The 22,880-nt window shown below is 35.0% G+C and overlaps 1 protein-coding gene across 3 annotated transcripts in view; it reads right to left on the reverse strand.

Annotated features, from left to right (window-relative positions):
- The window catches only part of NBEA (neurobeachin), a 736,578-nt gene that overhangs the window by 617,228 nt on the left and 96,470 nt on the right, over positions 1 to 22,880 (reverse strand). For all 3 annotated transcript variants that reach the window (XM_058437671.1, XM_058437670.1, XM_032150485.2), the window contains exon 2: positions 119 to 350. In XM_058437671.1, coding sequence (XP_058293654.1) covers positions 119 to 350 — 232 coding nt within the window. The remainder of the gene's footprint in view (positions 1 to 118; positions 351 to 22,880) is intronic.

Here is a 22,880-nt window from a genome sequence, read left to right on the forward strand (position 1 = left end):
CCATTTATTTTAAATCAAAGAAGTGTCAACAAATCTACATTACCTATAGAATATAAAGAGAAGTATGTGAAACTTTATAAACATTTAAGTTATACTTTCCTGTCAGACAACCCCATACCTGCTATCATGTCATCTACAGCACTCATTTTCAGCAATACTTGTTCAATTAGCCCAACTTCTGTGCTAGTCTGTAAATTCCGAACACTTTTTCGTAGAATGGCTGTAAACATGCTCCATATTTCTGCTTGACATGTTACATCACAGTGCTCCAAAAGCTCTGTCATACATGTTATACTCTCAGCATCCTGGATAATAAAGTTCATCTCCAAGTCAAATTCTCCACCAACCAGCTGAAAGTAAACAGAAAGAAACAATAGTGTTAACATGGGAAGTTACTGATGACAGTAGAATGAAATAATAACAAGAATTCAAAGCTACTACTCTAAAAAATTTTAAGGATTCTGGTATAAAATTAATTTTGATCAAAAGTATAAGAGCTACAGATAAGTGAAAGGCGTTGTGAGCATCGAAACTAGCAAACAGAAATCTAATTTTCACATAAATGGAAAAAGGTGATTTCAAATGTAGTAAAATAGAGCAAACTACTACGTGAGATTCCTGGGTGAGATTCAGGAAAAATTCCTAAAAAGAGGGTTTGGCCTTTAAAAGGGATAATCAACAGAAAATACAGAATTTACTAAGGATAAATTTTAAGACATGAAATTCATTTTTTTGACATTACTAGTCTTGCAGACAAAGAGATATAACTGGGGCATAATCCCCATATATAGAAGATGAAGAAATATGAAACTGATAAAACTTATAATAAATGTTGAAATAATGAAATGAATGTTAAAAAATAAGTTGAACAGACTATGCAAGGTCTTGTAATGCTTTTTTTTTTTTTTAAAGCACAAATGTGAATTGGGTAAAAGAAAGCTGATTTAACAGTAACACATTTGACTTCAGCATTATGGCAAATGAGTCCAAAGTCATACTACCCCTCCCATTTGGTATTTTAAGTACAGTAATAGACAAATACACATAGAATAAAATAACATAATAATACTCTTTTACTCTCTGTTGATCGAATCCCATAGGAACTATTATATTCGCTAAAAGCATCATTCTTAAAAAAGAACACTGTCAAACTGGATATCCTTTTGGTCTAAAGAATGATAAGATTTAGGAATAAAATAATAATCATATACAACATCTGACAAATTTGAAGTCATTGATTCCTTTGTTCATCCAATAAATAATTTGTTAAGGTCTAGAAGTTACTGTTCTGGAACTAGAATATATGAATGTCCAAGATAAAAACCATGCACTAACAGTGCTAAATTCTAGGAACAAAGATGTATATGTATGTATGCATACATTACTTTATTCTAAAAAATACTGAAGGTGGCTAAAAGTTATACAAAGCATGAAGGAAGACATAAAATATGAGTAGATGAGAAAAGAGGAAGCAAAGGAAAAACAAGATTAGGAACAGACACGGAGTAGAATTAGGATCAAGAAGTAGAATTAATTTCCTATTACTGAAAGGTATTCACAAATACTGACAGATGACCACAGAATATGATGTAAATAGGATAAATAGTAATAATACCACCACTTAACCTTACATGGCATTTAGTACTGTTTTAAATGTTTTACATCTATTATGACACTATTATTATCTTCATTTTACAGATAAGGAATCACAGGCACAGAGTTAAAAGTATGTTGAAGAATGTTACAAAATGGGTAAGAGACCCAGGATCCAAATACAAGAACTCTGTCTTCATGCAAGTTCATATAAATATTACAATCTCATTTAAGGATATTTTTAGGAGGGAGATGAGGCAAGATGGCAGAACAGAAAACTCCATAGATTGTCCCCCTAACCCTACCACAAGGACACTAAGTTAACAAACAACTACACAGAAAAAAGCATCTTCGTAAGAGCTAAAAATCACGTGAGCACTCACAGAACCTGGTTTTAACCTCATATCACTGAAAGAGACAATGAAAAGATAGGAAAACAGTTCTGAGTCTCTGACACCACCCTTCCCTGACCCCAGCAGCATGGCTTGGTGCCAAGAGCATCTCTGAGTGCTAGTGAAGGGAGAACAGAGCAATTGTGAGGCACTGAACCTGGTGCCATCTTGTTATAGCATAAAGGAAAACCTGACCAAACTAAGCTGATGTCCACCCACAAGAAGGCATCTCAACCAGCCCTAGCCAGAGGGGAATCAATGATACCAGCGGTCCAAACCTGAGTGCCTGAAAACCTCAGTACCAAAGGCCAGAGTGCTCTTTGTGTCTAAGTAAACTTGAAAGGCAGTCTAGGCCATAAGGACTGCACCTCATAGGTGAGTCCTAGTGCTAAACTAGGCCCAAACACAGTGGACTAAAGTGGCATGGACACACTGAGATACCAGCTGGGGCAGCTAAGGGAATGCTGGCATCACCCCTCCCCTAACCCCATTCTGCACAGCTTGTGGATACAAAAGAAACCCCTTCCTTCCACTTGAGAAGAGGAGAGGGAAGAGTAGGGAGGAGTTTGTCTTGCATCTTGTTTACCAGCTCTGCCACAGAAGAATAGGGCACCCTGAGGTCATGAGGCCCTTGTTCCAGGCTCTAGCTCTGGGATGACATTTCTAGATACACCCTGGGACAGAAGGAAACCCACTGCCTTGAAGGAAAGGACCCAGTCTAGGCAGCATTCATCAGGTGCTAACTGAAGAGCCCTTGGGTCCTGAATAACCAGCAGTGATACCAAGGTACTACGTTGAGGGCCTTGGTGAGTTTCTGAGACTTGTTGGCTTCAGGTGAGACTATGCACATTACCAGCTGTGGTGGCTATGGGGCAAAACTCCTTCCGCTTGATAAAAACAGAAGGAAGAGTAAAGGGGACTTTGTCTTGTATCTTAGGTACCAACAACACTGCAGTAAGGTAGAGCACCAAGTGGGCTCTTGGGGTCCCCAATTCTAGGACTTGACTCTTGGACAGCATTTCTAGACCTGCCCTGAGCCAAAGGGGAGCCCACTGCCCTGATGGGTGAGTCCAGGCCAGGCAGCATTCGCCACAAGCTGACATAAGAGCCCTTGGTCCTCCAGCGAATGTCGATGGTACTTTGGCAGTACTCCTCATGGCCAGGAGTGGCAGTGGCTAAGGGGTGAGGCTCCTCAGCCTTTGGAAAGGGGAAAAGTGGAAAAGGGGAAGGACTGTGTCTTGTGGTTGGAGTGCCAGCTCAGCCGCAATACAACAGAATGCCAGTAGATTTCTAAGGTTTCTAAGATTTCTAAGACTCTAGTCCCAGACTCCTATATGGCATCTCTGGACCTGCTAGTGGCCAGGGGGACTTTGCCACCCTGAAGAGAAGGACACAGGCAGAGTTGGCTTTGCTACTTGCTAATTGTAGAGCCCTAGGGCCTTGAGTGAACATAGGCTATAGCCAAGGAGTGATTAATGCAGGCCTTGGGCAAGACCCAGCACTGTGCTTGCTTCAGGTGTGACCCAGCACAGTCATGGTGGTGGTGGTCATAGGGGTGCTTGTGTCATACGTCATACCAGCCCCAGCTTTAGGTGTATCAGAACAGAAAGAGAGAGAGACTCTGTGTGCTTGGGAGAAAGTAAGGGAAGAGAACAAGAGACTCTGCCTGGTATTCTAGAGAATTATCCCAGATCTTGCCCAAGACCATCAAGACAGTCCCTCTACAAGTCTGGAAGAACCACAGTGTCACTGGAAAGCCTGCCCAAGAAGGGTGGCTATAAATAAGCTCAGGCAATGAAGAGTACAACAAATACCTAACTCTTCAATGCCCAGGCACCGGAGAACATCTACTAGCATTAACACCATCCAGAAAAACATGACCTCACCAAATGAACTAAATAAGGCAACAAGAATCAATCCTGGAGAAACAAAGATATGTGTGTGACCTTTCACAGAGAATTCAAAATAGCTGTGTTGACGAAACTCAAAGAAATTCACGATAACACAGAGAAGGCTTTCAGAATTCTATCAGATAAATTGAACAAAGATATTTAAATAATTTTTAAAAATCAAGCAGAAATTCTGCAGCTCAAAAATGCAATTGGCATACTTAAGAATGCATCAAGTCCTTTAAGAACAGACTGGAACAAGCAGAGGTAAGAATTAATCAGCTTGAAGAAAGGCTATTAGAAAACACACAGAGGAGAAAAAAGAATAAAAACCAATGACACATGCCTACATGATCTAGAGAATAGCCTCAAAAGGGCAAATCTAAGAGGTATTGGCCTTAAAAAGGAGGGAGAGAAACAGAGAGATGTAGAAAGTTTATTTTGAGTAAACCTTCAAATAACAAAGAACTACCCAAACCTAGAGAAAACATCCAAGTACAAGAAGGTGATAGAACACCAAAAAGATTTAACCCAAAGAAGACTACCTCAAGATATTTAGTAATCAAACGCCCAAAGGTCAAGAATAAAGTAAGAATCCTAAAAGCTGCAAGAGAAAAGAAAGAACATACAAAGGAGCTCCAATACATCTGGCAGTAGACTTTTCAGTGAAAACCGTATATGCCAGGAGTCAGTGGCAGGACATATTTAAATTGCTGAGGGAAAAATCCTTTTACCCTAGAATAGTATATCCAGTGAAAATATCCTTCAAACATGAAGAGGAAATAAAGACTTTACCAAACAAATATAAAGCTAAGGGATTTCATCAACACCAGACCTGTCCTACAAGAAATGCTAAAGGGAGTATTTCAATCAGAAAGAAAACAGCATTAATGAGCAATAAATGATCACCTGAAAATACAAAACTTACTGGTAATGTAAGTACACAGAAAAACACAGAATATTATAACACTGTTACTGTGGTTTGCAAACTACTCTTACCCTAAGTAGAAAGACTAAATAATGAACCAAACAAAAATAATAACTACAACAACTTTTCAAGACATAGGCAGCATAATGAGATATAAACAGACAAAAAGTTAAAAAGCGAGAAAATGAAGTTAAGGCAAGTTTTTACTAGTTTTCTTTTTGCTTGTTTGTTTGCTTATGCAAATAGTGTTATCAGGTTAAAATAATGAATGATAAGATAGTATTTGCAAGGCTCATGGTAACCTCAAACCAAAAAATATACAATGGACACAAAAAATAAAAATCAAGAAACTAAATCACCAGAGAAAATCATCTTCACTAGAGGACAGAAATGTAAGAAAGAAGATCACAAAACAACCAGAAAACCAAAAACAAAATTGCAAGAGTACAACCTTACTTAATAATAACATTGAATGTAAATACACTAAATTCGCCAATCAAAAGACACAGACTAACTAAATGGATGAAAAAGCAAGACCTATCGGTCTGTTGCCTAAAAGAAACACAATTCACCTATAAAGACACACAAAGACTGAAAATAAACAGATGGAAAAAGATATCCCATGCCAAAGAAAACCAAAAAAAGAGCAGAAGTCAATATACTTATATCAGACAAAAGAGATTTCAAGACAAAAACTGTAAAAAGAGTCAAAGAAGGTCACTATATAAAGATAAGGGTGTCAATTAAGCAAGAGGATATAACAATTTCAATATATATGCCCCCAACACTGGAGCACCCAAGACATATAAAGGAAATATTATTACAGCTAAAGACAGATATAGGTTCCAATACCATAATATCTGGAGACTTCAAAACCTCACTTTCAGCACTGGACACATCTTCCAGGAAAAAAATAAACAAAGAAACATCAGAATTCATCTGCACTACAGACCAAATTGAGCTAATAGATATTTACAGAACATTTCATCCAGGAGCTGCAGAATACACATTCTCTTCCTCAGCACATGGATCAGCTGAAAAGACAGACCGTATGTTAGGTCACAAAACAAATCTTGAGACATTCCAAAAAAAATGAAATAATATAAAGCATCTTCTCTGATAATGGAATAAAATTAGAAACACCTAGAGAAATTTCGGAAACTATACAAATACATGGAAATTAAACAATATGCTCCTGAATGACAAGTGGGTCAATGAAGAATTAAGAAGGAAACTGAAAATTTTCTTGAAACAAATAATAATAGAAACACAACATGCCAAAACCTATGGGATACAACAAAAGCAGTACTAAGAGGGATGTTTGTAAGTGCCAATATCAAAAAAGAGGAAGAATATCAAATAGACAATCAAATGCTGCATCTTAAAGAACTAAATGATCAAGAACACACCAAATCCAAAATTAGTAGAAGAAAAGAAATAATAAAGATCAGAGCAGAAATAAATAAAACTGAAATGAAGAAAACAATACAAAAGATCAATGAAACAAAAAGTTCATTTTTTGGAAAGCTAAACAAAATTGACAAATCTTTAGCCAGACTAAGAGAGAGGATCCAAATAAATAAAATCAGAAATAAAAAAGGAGACATTACAACTGATACTACAAAAATTCAAAGGATCATTAGTGGCTACTGTGAGCAATCACACGCAAATTATTTGGAAAATCTAGAAGAAATGGATGAATTGCTCCACACATACAAGTACCAAGATTGAACCAGGAAGAAATCCAAAATCTGAACAGACTAATAACAAGCTACAAGACTGAAGTTGTAATAAAAGTCTCCCAGTAAAGAAAAGCCCGGGAAATGATAGCTTCACTGCTGAATTCTAACCAAATATTTAAAGAACTAATATTAATCCCACTCAAACTATTCTGAAAAATAGAGGAGAAGGGCATACTTCCAAATAGAGGAGGAAGGACTATTTCCAAACTCATTCTATGAGGCCAGTATTACCCTGATACCAAAACCAGTCACAGACACATAAAAAATAAAATAAAAAAAGAAAGAAAACTACAGACCAATACCTCTGATGAATATTGATGCAAAAATCCTCAACAGAAAACATAGCAAACCAAATTCAACAATACATTAGAAAGATCATTCATCACGATCAAGTGGGATTTATCCCTGGGATGCAAGGATGGTTCAACATATACAAATCAATCAATCTGATACATCATATCAGCAGAATGAAGAAAAACCACAAGATCATTTCAATTGATGCTAAAGAAGCATTTGATAAAATTCAACATCCCTTCATGATAAAAACTCTCAAAAAACTAAGGACAGAGGGAACATACCTCAACATAACAAAAAGCATACACTACAGACCCAAAGCTAGTATCACACTGAATGGAGAAAAACTGAAAGCCATTTCTCTAAGATCTGGAACACGATATGGATACCCACTGTTAACACTGTTATTCAACATAGTCCTGGAAGTCCCAGTTAGCATAATTATACAAGAGAAAGCTAGAAAAGATATCCAAATGGGAAAGGAAGAAGTCAAATTATCCTTGTTTGCAGACGATGCAATCTTATACCTGAAAAAACCTAAAGATTTCACAAGAAAACTATTAGAATAATAAATTCAGTAAAGTTACAGAATACAAAATCAACATACAAAAATCAGTAGCATTCCTATATGCCAACAGTGAACAATGTGAAAAAGAAATTTAAAAAGTAATCCCATTTACAACAGCCACACATAAAATTAAATACCTAGGAGTTAATGTACTCCAAGAAGTGAAAGGTCGATATAATGAAAACTATAAAACACTGATGAAATATATTGAAGAGGACACCCAAAATAGAAAAATATTACATGTTCACAGATGGAAAGAATCAATATTGTTAAAATATCCACACTATCCAAAGCAATCTATAGATTCAATGCAATCCCTATCAAAATACCAATGACACCCTTCAGAGAAATAGATAAAACAATGCTCAAATTTATATGGAATCACAAAAGACCTAGAATAACCAAAGCTATAATAAGCAAAAAGAACAAAACTGGAGAAATCACATTACCTGACTTCAAATTATATTACAGAGCTATAGTAACCAAAACAGCACGGTACTGGCATAAAAACAGACACAGAGACCAATGTAACTATAGAATAGAGAACCCAGAAACAAATCCACATGCCTACAGTGAACTCATTTTTCACAAAGGTGCCTAGAACATACACTGGGGGAAAGACAATCTCTTCAATAAATGATGCTGAGTAAACTGGATATCTGTATGCAGAAGAATGAAACTAAACCCCTATCTCTCATGATATACAAAAATCAAATCAAAGTGGATTAAAGACTTAAATCTCAGACCTTAAACCATGAAACTACTATAAAAACACACTGAGGAAAATTTCCAGGACACTGGTCTGAGCAAAAATTTCTCCAGCAATACCCCACAAGCACAGGCAACCAAAGCAAACATGAACAAATGGAAACACATCAAGTTAAAAAGCTTCTGTGCAGCACAGGAAAGAATCAACAAAGGAAGAGACAACCCAGAGAATGGGAGAAAATATTTGCAAACTACCCATCTGACAACGGATTAATAACCAGAACACACATGGAGCTCAAGCAGCTCTATAGGAAAAATATCTAATAATCTGAACCAAGACGAGCAAAAGATTTAAATAGCAATTTCTCAAAAAAAGATATACAAATGGCAAAGGGGCATATGAAAGGTGCTCAACATCACTGATCATCAGGGAAATTCAAATCAAAACTACAATGAGATATCATCTCACCCCAGTTAAAAATGTCTTATATTCAAAAGACAGGCATAATAAACACTGGCAAAAATGTGAAGAAAAGGGAACACTTGTACACTATGACTGGGAATGTAAATTAGTACAACCACTGTGGACAACAGTTTGGACATTCCTCAAAAAACTAAAAATTGAGCTACCATAGGATCCAGTAATCCTACTGCTGAGCACATACCCAAAAGAAAGGAAATCACAATATTGAAGAGATATCTGCACTCCTGTGTTTGTTGCAGCACTGTTTACAATGGCTAAGATTTGGAAGCAATCTAAGTGTCTAACAACAAATGAATGGATGAAGAAAATGTGGTACATATACATAATGAAGGACTATTCAGCCATAAAAAAGAATGAGATCCAGTTATTTGCAACAACAAGGATGGAGTTGGAGATTATTATGTTAAATGAAATAAGCCAGGCACAGAAAGACAAACATCGCATGTTCTCACCTATTTGTCAGATCTAAAATTCAACTCAAGGACATAGAGAGCAGAAGGATGGATATCAGAAGCTGGAAAGGGTAGTGCGTAGGTGGGGCTGGTTTATGGGTACCAAAAATATAGTTAGTAAGAATCAATAAGACCTACTATTTTATAGCACAACAGGTGACTGCAGTCAATAATAACTTAACTGTACATTTCAAAATAACATAAAGAGTATAACTGGATTGTTAGCAACTCAATGGATAAAAGCTTGAGAGGATGGAGACCCCATTCTTCATGACATGCTTATTTCACATTGCATGTCTCAAAACATCTCATGTACCCCATAAATACAGATACACCTACCAGAATTTTTTTAATTTAGTAAAAAAAGAATATCTTTAAAGTCTTCTAAAATTAACAATTCTTGGAAACATTTGTCTCAAATTTTGAAATACTACATTATGCATATGTTTTTCAGTAAAACAGAGACAAAAGGTATAAGCAACTAGCCCTTCTGCGAAATTCTGCCCTTTGACTGACCTAGATATTGTCTCTAGTTAAAAGCTAGTTTCACTTTTCATATGCAACAACTTCAACTCCTTCTACTATTTCAGGCTTACTAATGAAAATACCTACAATAGTGATTAAGAGATGGGCTGTGAATTCAAACTTCCTGGATTCAGATTCTAACTCTACCACTCACTAGCTGTGTGTCTTTAAAGAAGGCATTTCTTTCCTTTTTTTTTTTTTTTTATGAGACAAGATCTCACTATGTTAAACAGGCTGGTCTCAAACTCCTGGCCTCAAGCAATCATCCCATCTCTGTCTCCCAAAGTGCTGGGATTACAGGTGTGAGCCACAACACTCAGCCTATAAAACCATTTCTCTAAGCTTCGTTACTTCATCTACAAAATGCGAATATAAGTTCCTGTCTAAAAGACACCAAAAGCAATAGCAACAAAAGCAAAAATTGACAGGTGAGATGTAATTAAACTTAAGAGCTTCTGCATAGCAAAAGAAACTATCAATGGAGTAAAGAGACAACCTACAGAATATAAGAAAACATTTTCAAACTATGCATCTGACAAAGGTCTCATATCCAGAATCTATAAGGAACTTAAATTTACAAGAGAAAAACAACCCCACTAAAAAATAGGCAAAGGACATGAACAGACACTTTTCAAAAGAAGACATAAGTGTGGCCAATGAGCTTATGAATAAAAAGCTCAATAAAACTGATCATTAGAGAAATGCAAATCAAAACAACAATGAGATACCATATCATACCAGTCAGAATGGCTGTTATTAAAAAGTCAAAAATAACAGGTGCTGGTGAAGTTGCAAAGAAAGGAGAACACTTACGTGCTGTTGGTGGGAGTGTAAATTAGTTCTACCATTGTGGAAAGCAGTATAGCGATTCCTCAAACAGCTAAAAGCAAAACTACTTTTCGACCCAGCAATCCCATTACTGGGTATATATCCAGAGGAATACAAATTATTCTACCATGAAAACACATGCATGTAAATGTTCACTGTAGTACTATTCACAATAGTAATGGCATGGAATCAACCTAAATGCCCATCAATGACAGACTGGATAAAGAAAATGTGGTACATATACAAGATGGAATACTATGCAGCCATAAAAAGGAACGATACCATGTCTCTTGTGGAGATATGGCTGGAGCTGGAGGCTAATTATCCTTAGCAAACTAATGCAGGAACAGAAAACCAAATACCACATGTTCTCACTTATAAGTGGGAGATAAATAATTAAAACTTACTAACATAAAGAAGGAAACAACAGATACTGGGTTCTATTTGAAGGTGGAGGGTGGGAGGACGGAGAGAAGCAAAAAAGATAACTATTGGATACTGGGCTTAATACATACCTGAGTGATTAAATAATCTGTACAGCACACCCCCATGACATGAGTTTACCTATGTAACAAACCTTCACATGTACCTACAAACCTAAAAAAAAAGTTCCTGTCTAATAGAATTGTTGGGAGCATTAAAAGAGATAATTGAGTTAAATACTTAGGCACAATGGGAGACATACAGTTAGCATTCAGTTAAGGTTAGCAATTATCAGTTCTCTAACCACCCCAGCTTCCAGCTATTAAAAAAAAAAAGAAAAAAAGTAGTCACCAATCTAATACCTCTGAAGTATCATGAAATTCAGCAAGCTTAAGTCTTATGTTTCCAGCAAAATCAAATTTATTGTGGATCATGCACTCTGTTAGATACTACTTGGACATTTACTGAACCCAACTCGAACATCACTTTTTTACCATACCATTGTCTTACTATAAAAATCCTTTTTGTTCATTATCATGAGCCCAACTGACTTCAGTCTGTCACTTCTGTGAATTTGTACACTAGTGATTGGTAACTCAGAAAAGGTTCTCAAGAAATAAACCATATAAAAACAGAAGGTTGGAAAATCAACAATACGGACACTTACTGATTGAACCAATAGAAGCAGATAATGAGGTTTATGCCTATGGGCCTCTGTATAAATTTGCAGAATAAAGGGTATACACTTGAATTGTAGAGTATTGGAGAATTTTTTTAGATGAGTCTCCTAAACCAGTTGTAACTGCTTTAGCAGAGTCTGGTATAGCCAAATAATTACATATGTAAATAGCAGAGATGGGCTCATTGCAGGAGTGCTGGGGGAGTCTGCTGTGAAAGGAATTAACAATTAATATATGTAATTCTAACAATCAGGCTCTGTTATGTGAAGCCTGAGTGTACATCTTTCGCAGCCAAAAACACAATGCCCCTTTCTAAGTATCATTTAGCTCTCTGATTTCATTGCCGGAAGCAGTAAAAATATTTACTACAGATGTTGTAATGGGCCTATGCTTTCTACAGTGAGATGGTTTTATAACCTTTATTGTTAACTTTTAATACATTCGTGTTAAAGAGGCTAACTGCTGAATGAAAATATCATCCCAAGATTAGGAAAATATTTATTTGCTTGTAATGAGTTGCTTATTAGCAACTAAAGCATATGATAAGTAAAAAGAGTTGACCTTCATTATTTAAACAATTCTTTAACGATCCTATGAAGAACTACAGTGAGGCTTCACTATCCTCATAGAAACTGAAGATAAGTGAGGTTAAGCAACAAGACTAAGGTCACACGTAAGTAAGCAGCAGATCCAGGATCCTAATATAGACTACAAAATGCACTTAATCACTTGCTACAAAGTCAGAGGTGTAGATTTAAGAAAGAAAGAGAGAGGGGATATTTACAAAAGCTCTGTGAAGAGTAAAATGAGGAAACAATGATTTTTGTGGGTAAGAAATGAAACATCTACACGTAGTAGACCATAATTTAAAAGAATTTGTTAAAGTTAAAAGCAAGAAAGAAGATTTTGAAGGTTCAAATATAAGAAAATCAAATAAACATACTTTAAAAACACATAAGAAAACATCTTAAAAAGCAAAGGAAATGATGTAGCAAAGCTGAAAAAGCTAAATAAAAAACAAAGCTAAATACTAAAAATCTGTTCTTTGAAAAGATGTGTCGAATCACTATGACCATACATAAAAGAGAAGGATAAACTAGTTGAGACATCCTACAAATCTGAATGCATCTTTGTGATACTCTATTTGCACAGTTAATGGTGTTCTTTTCCTCCAGGCCTTCTAAAAATTCTAAAAGGTACTACTGCTGTTAGAGAAGTGGTCCACAATGATGCTTGCTACTCAAGAATCAGTCTTAAGTGAATTTATGTAAAATAAATATCACAGCTGAGCTTTTTAAACTGCAGTAACTTTTACTTACATAAAGTAAATCAACTTTACTGAATAAAAATTTTGAAATACAAAATGCTGACTTGGAAACATGTTGTCTTCTAAGAGCACTGAGGTATAAATACTAGCAATTTAAGTACCTTTTGTGTATGTTTTAGTTATAGAGTGAGTCTTTAAATATCTTGATTTGAAATCTTAGATTATTAGGATCATATGCAATAATTCAATGTTCATTATTTAAATCAAAGTGAACAATTGTTAAACTGCTGGATTTCTTGCAATTTGTTATTTTGGATAAACTCTAAAATGGTAACACTTTTCAGAAAGCCCAAATTAACTCCCAGCCTCAGTTTTTTCTAATTCCCAGCTACTGCCATAAGGAAAGTTTCCACAAAACCATCCCTCACTTCATAGAAAATCCTTTATATGTGTTACTCCCTATGCATGATACAGGGTTCCCTCTCAAACCTTGGATTTGTTAACTTCCATTAAATCTACAAATATCGATTTAGATACCACTTAATCCAGAAACTCTTCCCAGTACCCACAAAGATGGTTTTTCTTGGACTCCCATTACAGCCATCCACATCACAGCAGTGGTGTTATAGACTAAATGTCTATATATCATTATATAAACACACATATATATGTGTTATATATCATATATAACACATAATGTTATAGACTAAATGTTTGTGCCCTCAACAGTCAAGTAGACAAGAAAAGTTTCTGAGAAAATTGTCCTCTCACCATTGCTGTAACTGAACAAAGGAATATGAATAAGCAGAAACAAAAAGAAAGAAGCCCAATACTACACAGTCTTAATTATTAAAAATTTATAACTTTTAATAATATAGTCCATACAATGGAATATTATTCAGCCATAAAAAGGAATGAAGTTATCATACATGCTACAGCATGGATTAATCTTGAAACATTATGCTAAGTGAAATAAACCAGACACAAAAAGGCAAATATATGACTCCAATTACATGAAATATCTAAAACAGGCCAAGTTCACAGAGAAAGAAAGTATACTAGAGTTACCAAAGATGAGGAAGGGGGAAATGTGGGGGTATTGCCTAATGACTATAAAGGTTCTGTTGGCGGTGATGAAAAAGTTTTGAATGCAGACAGTGTTGATAGTTGTACAACCACTGCTATTCAACACAGTACTGGAATTTCTTTGCAGAGTAATAAGGCAAACAAAAGAAATAAAAGATATAGAGATCTAAAAGGAAGAAATAAAACCGTCCCATCTGCATATGACATGAATGCCTAAAGAAAACACCAAAGAATCTAGGAAAACATCTCTGTAACCATTCAGTGAGTTCAGCTAGGTAACAGGATCAACATATAAAAGTCTATTCTATTTCTATATACCATCAGTGAACATGTGGAAACAGAAATTTTAAAATACCATTTACAGTCACTAAAAAATAAATTGTCTATGTAAATTTAACAAACTATGTACAAGACTATCATTCTTAACAACAAATCACTGATGAAAGAAATCAAAGACCTAAATAAATATAGAAACATACTATGTTCATGGACTATTCAACATAACAAAGATATCGACTCTCCTCAAATTAACATATCAATTTAATGCATTTTCTAAAAATCCTGGAAATATTTTTAGTAGATGTAAACAAGATAATTCTGAACTTTATATGAAAGGCAAAGGAATTACAGTATCTTAAATTTTTTCTTGAACAAACAAAAATAAAGGAGGAATCACTCTCTAATTTTAAGACTTGCTATATAGCTATAATAATTCAAGACTGTGTAGCACTGGTGAGTTGACAGACACATAGATCATGAAGCATAAGCGAGAACCAAGAAATAGCTCTAAATGATTATCAATAAGTTATTCTGACGAAAGATACAAAAGCAATTCAATGGAGGATGAACAACCTTTTTAGCAAACAATGTCAGAGCAACTGGTTATCAACAGGCCAAAAAACATGAACCTCCACCTATATTTCATATCTTTTGTAAAAATTAACTCATAATTAATCATAGTTTAAATGTAAAATATAAAACTTTTAGAGGATAACACAGCAGAAAATATTCAGGACCTGGAGCTTGGCTAAAAGTTTTTAGAGATGACCCCAAAAGCAGGATCCATTCAAGATAACGTTAACAAATTAGGCTTCATAAAAATAAAAACTTTCGCTCTGAGAAATATCATGTTAAAAAGTTGAAAAGATGAGCTACAGACTGGAAGAAAGTATTTGTAAACCACATATCTGATAAAGGACTCATCTAGAATGTAACAGAAATCAACAGTAAAGAAGCTGGCCATTGAATCAGAAAATGGGCAGAAAACATGAAGAGGCATTTGATCAACAAGGATCTATGGATGGCACAAAGAGTTATCCCTGCATATATATCAGAACAGTTAAAACAGAAAACAGTAGTAACACCAAGTGCCGGTGTGGATGCAAAAAAAAAAAAAAAAAAAAAAAAAAAGTGGATCTGTCATAAATTGCTTGTAAGGATATAAAATGGTACAATCACTCTGAAAATAGTTTGGCAGTATATTACAAAACCAAACATACAGTTAGCATATTATCAAGTAATTTCACTACTGGGAATTTATCCCAGGGAAGCAGAAACATAGCTACAACAAAACCGGTACATAATTGTTAATAGCAGCTTTATTTGTAATAACCATAAAGTACAAACAACTAAATGCCCTCCCAAAAAGTACATGGCTAAATGAACTGTGGAAAGTCCATACCATGGAATACTACTCAGCAATAGAAAGGAACAAACTGTCAATACACACAACAACCTGGATAAATATCACAGACATTATGTTGAGTGAAGAAAATCAGTCTCCTAAGATCAGATAAAATATGATTCTATTTATGTAACATTCTCTAAATGACAACATAATAAAGACAGAAAAGAGAGTAGTAGTTACCAAGAGTTAGGATTATGAGGGTAAGAGGATGGGTGTGACTATATTTGTGGTAATAGAATACTTCTCTGTCTTGGCATTTTAGGTAGGTAATTGTCAAAACATCAGCTAACCACCAAAGTAGCAGATATACTGAGTTTAATATAATATATTATTAATGTTAATTGTATCTGTTTCTTTTGATTTTTAAATATAGCTACTAGAAAATTTAAAACTATGTCTGGCTCATTTTATATTTCTATTGGTAGTGATTTTTTAGAAGCTAACAATCTAGCTGGCCAATTGAAAGAATATATAAAACAATTATGGAACAATCATTTGCTAAAATGTATTAACCAACAGTTCAGAAACAAAACAGGATACTACAATAGCAGTCCAATACAATACATCTTCATGAAAAGATGAGATTTGCAATGGGTATGGATAACTATGAAAGATATTGCTATGCATTTGAAACCAGAAAGGGCCCTGTACTAGAGAAAAAACTAAAATATATAAAATATAAAAAACAGTGAACACGCTAGCTAAACAAAGCAGGGAACAGTCAGAAAACAGAAAGCAGAGAAATACAGTGAGATTACAAAGAGGCTCTGTATTAGTCTGTTCTCACACTGCTATGAAGAAATACCTGAGACTGGGTAATTTATAAAGAAAAGAGGTTTAATTGACTCACAGTTCCACATGGCTGGGGAGGCCTCAGGAAACTTACACTTATGGCAGAAGGCATCTCTTCACAGGGCAGCAGGAGACAGAATGAGTGCAAGCAGGGGAAATGCCAGATGCTTATGAAACCATCAGATCTCATAAGACTCACTCACTATCATGAGAACAGCATGGAGGAAACTGCCCCCATGATTCAATTATCTCCACCTGGTCCTGTCCTTGACATGTGGAGATTATTACAATTCAAGGCAAGACTTGGGTTGGGACACAGAGCCAAATTATATCACACTTCAAGAAAAAAATCAAAATGCAAAAGAATTTGTTCACTTAGAATAGGAATAAGGAGCTAATTAAAATTTTTTCCAAACAACTCAGCATGTATGTAAAACAGATTAAAACAGAAAAGAACCTCTCATTGATCATTAGAATAACCTAATATAATAACCTGAGTCTGTAAAAAACAAAATGAGGATGGAGAAGAAAATCTAAGCGATAGCAAAATAAACTAGTGAGAGACAAGTGAGACTAGTAAGAGAGACAAGTGAGACCAGTGAGAGATAAAAGGATGAGACATCTCTTTTATTCATCACTCTCCCACTAGAGCTCTTAGTCTAAAACAAAGACGTCACAGGCATTAAAAAAAAGAAGAAAACCAGAGGCATTACACTATTCAACTTCAAACCATACTACAAGGCAACAGTAACCAGGCACTCATACACAAACAGACACACAGACCAATGCAACAGGTTAGACAACCCAGAAACAAAGCCACACATCTACAACCATCTGATCTTCAACAAAGTCAACATTAACAAACAATGAGGAAAGGACACCCTAACTCAATAAATGGTGCTGGGGTAACTGACTAAACATATACAGAAGATTGAAACTGGATCCCTTCTTTTCACCATACACAAAAATCAACTCAAGACTTAAATGTAAGGCCTAAAACTATAAAAGCCCTAGAAGAAAATCTAAGAAATAGCCTTCTAGACATAAGACTTGGTAAAGATTTCAAGATGATGTCTCCAAAAACAATTGTAACAAAAACAAAAATAATCAAGTGGGACTTAATTAAACTAAAGAGCTTCTGCACAGCAAAAGAAACTATCAACAAAATAAGCAGACAACCTAAAGAATGAGAGAAAATATTTGCAAACTACGCATCCTACAAGAAGTCTAATATCTAGAATCTGTAACAAACATAAACAAATCAACAACTAAGAAACAAATAACCCCACTAAGAAATGGGCAAAGGACATGAACAGACACTTCTCAAAAGAAGACATACATGAGGCCAACAAGTATATTTGCTCAGCATAACTAATCATCAGAGAAATGCAAATCAAAATCACAATGAGGTAAGATCTCACATCAGTCAGAATGGCTACTAAAAACAAAAATCAGCAAATAATAGATGTTACCAAGGTTGTGGAGAAAAGGAAATGTTTATACACTGCTGGTGGGATGTAAATTAGTTCAGCTACTGTGGAAAGCAGTTTGGTGATTTCCCAAAGGACTTAAAACAAAACTACTTTTATTTTATTTTATGTTATTTTATTTTATTTTATTTATTTTGAGACAGAGTCTCGCTTTGTCACTCAGGCTGGAGTGCAGTGGTGAAATCTCGGCTCACTGCAAACTCTGCCTATCAGGTTCAAGAGATTCTCCAGCCTCAGCCTCCCAAGTAGCTGGGCCTACAGGTGTGTGCCACCACACCTAGCTAATTTTTGTTTTGTTTTTTTTTTTTAGTGGAGACAAGAGTTTTGCCATGTTGGTCAGGCTGGTCTTGAACTCTTGACTTCAGGTGATCCACCTGCCTCGGCCTTCCAAGGTGCTGAGATTACAGGCATGAGCCACCACACCGGGCCCAAAATTACCATCTGACCCAGCAATCCCATTACTGGGTATATATCCAAAGGAATACAAATTGTTTTACCAAAAAGAAACACGTGCTTGTATGTTCATCGCAGCACTATTCACAATAGCAAAGGCATGCTATCAATGCAGTGCTCATCAACAGTGGGCTGGATGAAGAAATGTGGTGCATATACACCATGGAATACTATGCAGCCATAATAAAAAAAATCACATCCTTTGCAACAAAATGGATACAGCTAGAGGCCATTATCCTAAGCAAATTATCACATGAACACAAATAAGCTCCCACTTTTAAGTCCATCAGAAAATGGAAGTAACCTGTAAGTGGGAGCTAAACACAGAGCGCATGTGGACACAAAAGGGGAACAACAGACACCAGGGCCTACGTGAGAGTGGAGCATGGGAGGTGCGCAAGGGTTGAAAAACTACCTAGTGGGTGCTATGCTCACTATGTGGGCAATAAAATCACTTGTACACCAACCCCCAAAGACACGCAATTTACCCATGTAACAAACCTGCGCAGGCAACCCCCAAACCTAAAATAAAAGGTGGAAGAAACAGAGCCTTGCGATTTTCTAAAGAAAGACCAAATTTCTTATAAAGCTCTTGAGCATTCATGATCCTACAAGATCTGACCTGACCCAGTCTTCCTAAGCTCACTTCTGCAATGTTCTACTTTGTGACCATTGCATTGTTCTACATTTCCTTGTTTTTTACTCACACTTTTTCTTTTGTACAGGTAACTATATTTACATATGCACAGATCTACGTACTTTTGTCTCTCTAAACCTTAGTAATGTCTTCAAGGCCCAACTTAACTTCCACCTCCTTGATGAGATCATCTGAAACATTTCTTTTCAATATTAATACTACCCTCCTCTATGATCGCATACTTTTATGGGATCTACTATAGCTCTACTATACATTATATTTAATATAACTTATTATACAGGACACAAAGATAAAAATTGAAAAAAAATATGAAAGCCCTTTAAAATATAAGCAAGTTAAGAATATAGTATGAGATCAGTAGTATAATTTCTCATCTCCTTAGGCATCTGACCTGTAGGTGACTTCTCCCATCAGTTACACTGACAGTGTCCCTTTATAAAGAAATATATTTTTCTTATCATAAAATTTAGGGGAAAATGTTAAGCACCTTAATGAACTAGTATGCTTTCTTTTAATATACAATAAGAATAGTGTAAGCCACCATATTATCCCTTTAGCCTTGGTTTCCAGGAAATTAAAAATTAAGGATCAAATTTTGATAACTATATTTGTCTTCATTATCTCCTTTCTTTATTCTGTCTTCCTCCCTAGTTTTTGCTTTCCTTCCTTCAGTATACTGCTATCTTTTACTGTAAGCCAATTCAAATTATTTTTCAAAGTAGGCACAATCTATATTATAAAGCTCTTGAATTATTAATTTCTAAAACATAAATCTTCTTCTAGATAAAGTTATACCTATATGAAATTATATGAAGAGATAAAAATGTAAGCAGAAACATAATTAAGAATCACCATTTTGTGAACATTTATCACATGCTGAGTAATTTATGTGTATAGCCTCATTTAATTCTCAAAATTCTGTGCAATGGGTGTTTCAAATGAGGAAACTGAGGTTAGCATACATTAAATAACCAGCCCAAGATCCCAAAGCTAGTGTTAGCATCAGAATTTAAATCCATGTCTTCTCAATACAGTAAATAAATATATGAATACCAGAGAAGCCATGCCCAAGACATATATATTTATCTCCACCAAGCATTTAAGATCTGCCCCCATCAGCATGTATAATAAATGAATTTTAGATAATCGTTTAGTAAATAACAGAAAAATACTTATAATTTACGCATGAACATAATAAACATTAATGACCCTGTACCCCAGCTAAGAAACAAAGACAAGCAAAATAGAAAATTACTTATTTGGTTCCTATTTCTTTTACACTGGTCCTCTCTCAAGTAATTCATATTGGCAATTTTCTGTGATATAGAAATAACTGTACCCAAGAGTATATCAAATGCTGCTACAAATACAGTCTATAAAAACTCTAGGGAAGGGAAAACAAAGGGAGTGACTATCATACTCTTAAAGTGCCTACTTGAAAATACATCTTTCAAACATATTTAAAGCAACGTGCAACTTTTCAAAAGCTGTATAACCACCTTGGTAATGGCTTTATATGTCTATACGATATAGTAAGGATACCTGACTGCCAGCAGTCAAGTGACAAGTAAAATGAGTTAAAAACGAAGTGTTAATGGCCAAACGGCTATACACTTTTAAATTCTCTTAGTCTAACAAGTAAAAATCCTAATCTATTTCATAAATGAAAGCAAAATAAAGACTTCTGCAGACAACTACAAGAGAGAATTTGTTGCTCATAGACTTTTACTATGAGAAATTTAAGTAACTTCATCAGACAGAAGAAAACATATGGAAATTTTAAATCCACACAAAAAACTGAAGAGCACCAAAATGTTAGGTATCTTGTTTAAAAAAAAATTCCACAGTTTGAAATCTCTTTAAAACATAACTATCTAAAGTAAAAATAACAACAATGTATTATCGGCTTAAGATAATGCACATAGAAATAAAAACAGTAACAACAACAGCACAAAGGACAGGGGGGGAGAAATAGATGCATACTTTCATAAGGTTCTTAACCCTAAACTTGAAGTAGCATATTACTTTTAAGTTAGAGAGCACTAAGTTAATGATACATATGATAAACTCTACAAAACCACTAAACATGTAAAAAAAAAGTATAGTTAATAAATCAAAAGTATATGTAAAATGAAGTCATAACAAATATTCAATTAATCCGAAACCAGACATAAAATAGGAAAAGGAGAAAGAAAAACAGATGTAATAAATACAGAATAAACAGCAATGATAACTGCCAGAATTGTGGCAATATTAATAATTACATTAAATGTAAATAATCTAAAACTATGACTCAAAAGGCAGAGATTATAAAAATGTACAAAATATAGCAAGACTCCATTACAATCTGTCTACAAAAAAAATGCAGAGGGTCAGCAAACTTTTTCTTGAAAGGCCACATACTGAAAATTTTAGACATGTGAGCCATTTGGTCTCCATGATAACTACTCAATTCTTCATCTGTAACTTGAAAGCAGACACAGGGAATGTGTAAAGACAAGGTGTGCCACCATTCCAATAAAACTTTATAAAGTCAGGCAGCCAGCAGATGGGCAATATTTTGCCAGCCCATGACACAAAAGGAATAACCCTATGCAAAAAGAAAAACTCCAAAAAAATGAGAGCTAAATTAGTATCAGATAAATTAGACTTTATAAAAAGAGCGAGACTCGGTCTCAAAAAAAAAAAAAAAAGAAAAAAAAGAACAGTAACTGGAAGAAGGGATGGCTTCTCATATGAAGAAAAAAAAATCAATTCATCAAGAAGGCACAGCAATCCTACATGTGAATGCATCTAATAATAGCTTTGTAAAGCAAGAAGCAAAGCCTATACAAATGAAAGAGAAATAGACAAATCTATAATTTTTGTTGAAATTTCAACACACCTGTCTCAGTAATAGTGGATTAAAAAGACACCTACCCCCACATAAAAAAAATCCACCAATAAGAATATAGAAAATTTGCCAGGCACAGTGGCTTATACCTGTAATCATAGCACTTTGGGAGGCTGTGGGAGGCTGAGGAAGGCAGATCACTGAGGTCAGGAGTTTGAGACCAGCCTGGCCAACATGGCAAAACCCTGTCTCTACTAAAAATATAAGAAAATTAGCTGGGTGTGGTGGTGCGCAGCTGTAGTCCAAGCTACTCGGAGGCTGAGGCACGAGAATTGCTTGAAATGCAGATCATGCCACCGCCCTCCAGCTTGGGTGACAGAGTGAGACACTGTCTTACAAAAGAATATAGAAGATTTCAACAACACTATCAAACAACTTTACTAAATTGTTATTGGGGCATACATACCATCCAACAACAGCAGAAAATATAGCCTTTTAAAAGTGTACAAGAAACAGTCATCAAGCTAAGAGTATCTGAGATTGCAAAAGAAATCTCAATAAATTTAGAAGATAAATTATACAAAGTATGATATTTGATCATGGTGGAATTAAAAATCAATAAAACTATACATCAGAATAATAATACCTAAGTATGTGGAAACTTATTCCAAATAACCTATAGATCAAAGAAGTCACCAAGAAAATTAGAAAATTTTTGAGCTAAATAAAAATGTAACATATCAAAATTTATTAGATATAGCTAAAACAGTGCTTTAGAGAAATTTATAACATTAAAGATTTACATTACTATAGAATCTTTCAAATCTATGACCTTAGATTCCACATTAAGAAATTATAAAAGAAGAGCACATTATACACAAAATAAGTCAAAGAAAAAATATAACTAGAACAAGAGGGAAAAAAACAAAGATATAAAACCCAATAAAACGATATAGAATAGTGGTGAAACCAAATGTTGGTTAGTTCGGTAATTTATCTAGCCAGATGAAGCAAAGAGGTGTGGGACAGCTGGAGAGGCTGGAGGGAGGTGAAGAGAACAAATATAAATTACCACTAATACAAATAAAAGTCATGACTATAAATCTGC

The sequence above is a fragment of the Hylobates moloch genome, unplaced genomic scaffold, assembly GCF_009828535.3.
Source record: "Hylobates moloch isolate HMO894 unplaced genomic scaffold, HMol_V3 SCAFFOLD_4, whole genome shotgun sequence".
Lineage (NCBI taxonomy): Eukaryota > Metazoa > Chordata > Mammalia > Primates > Hylobatidae > Hylobates > Hylobates moloch.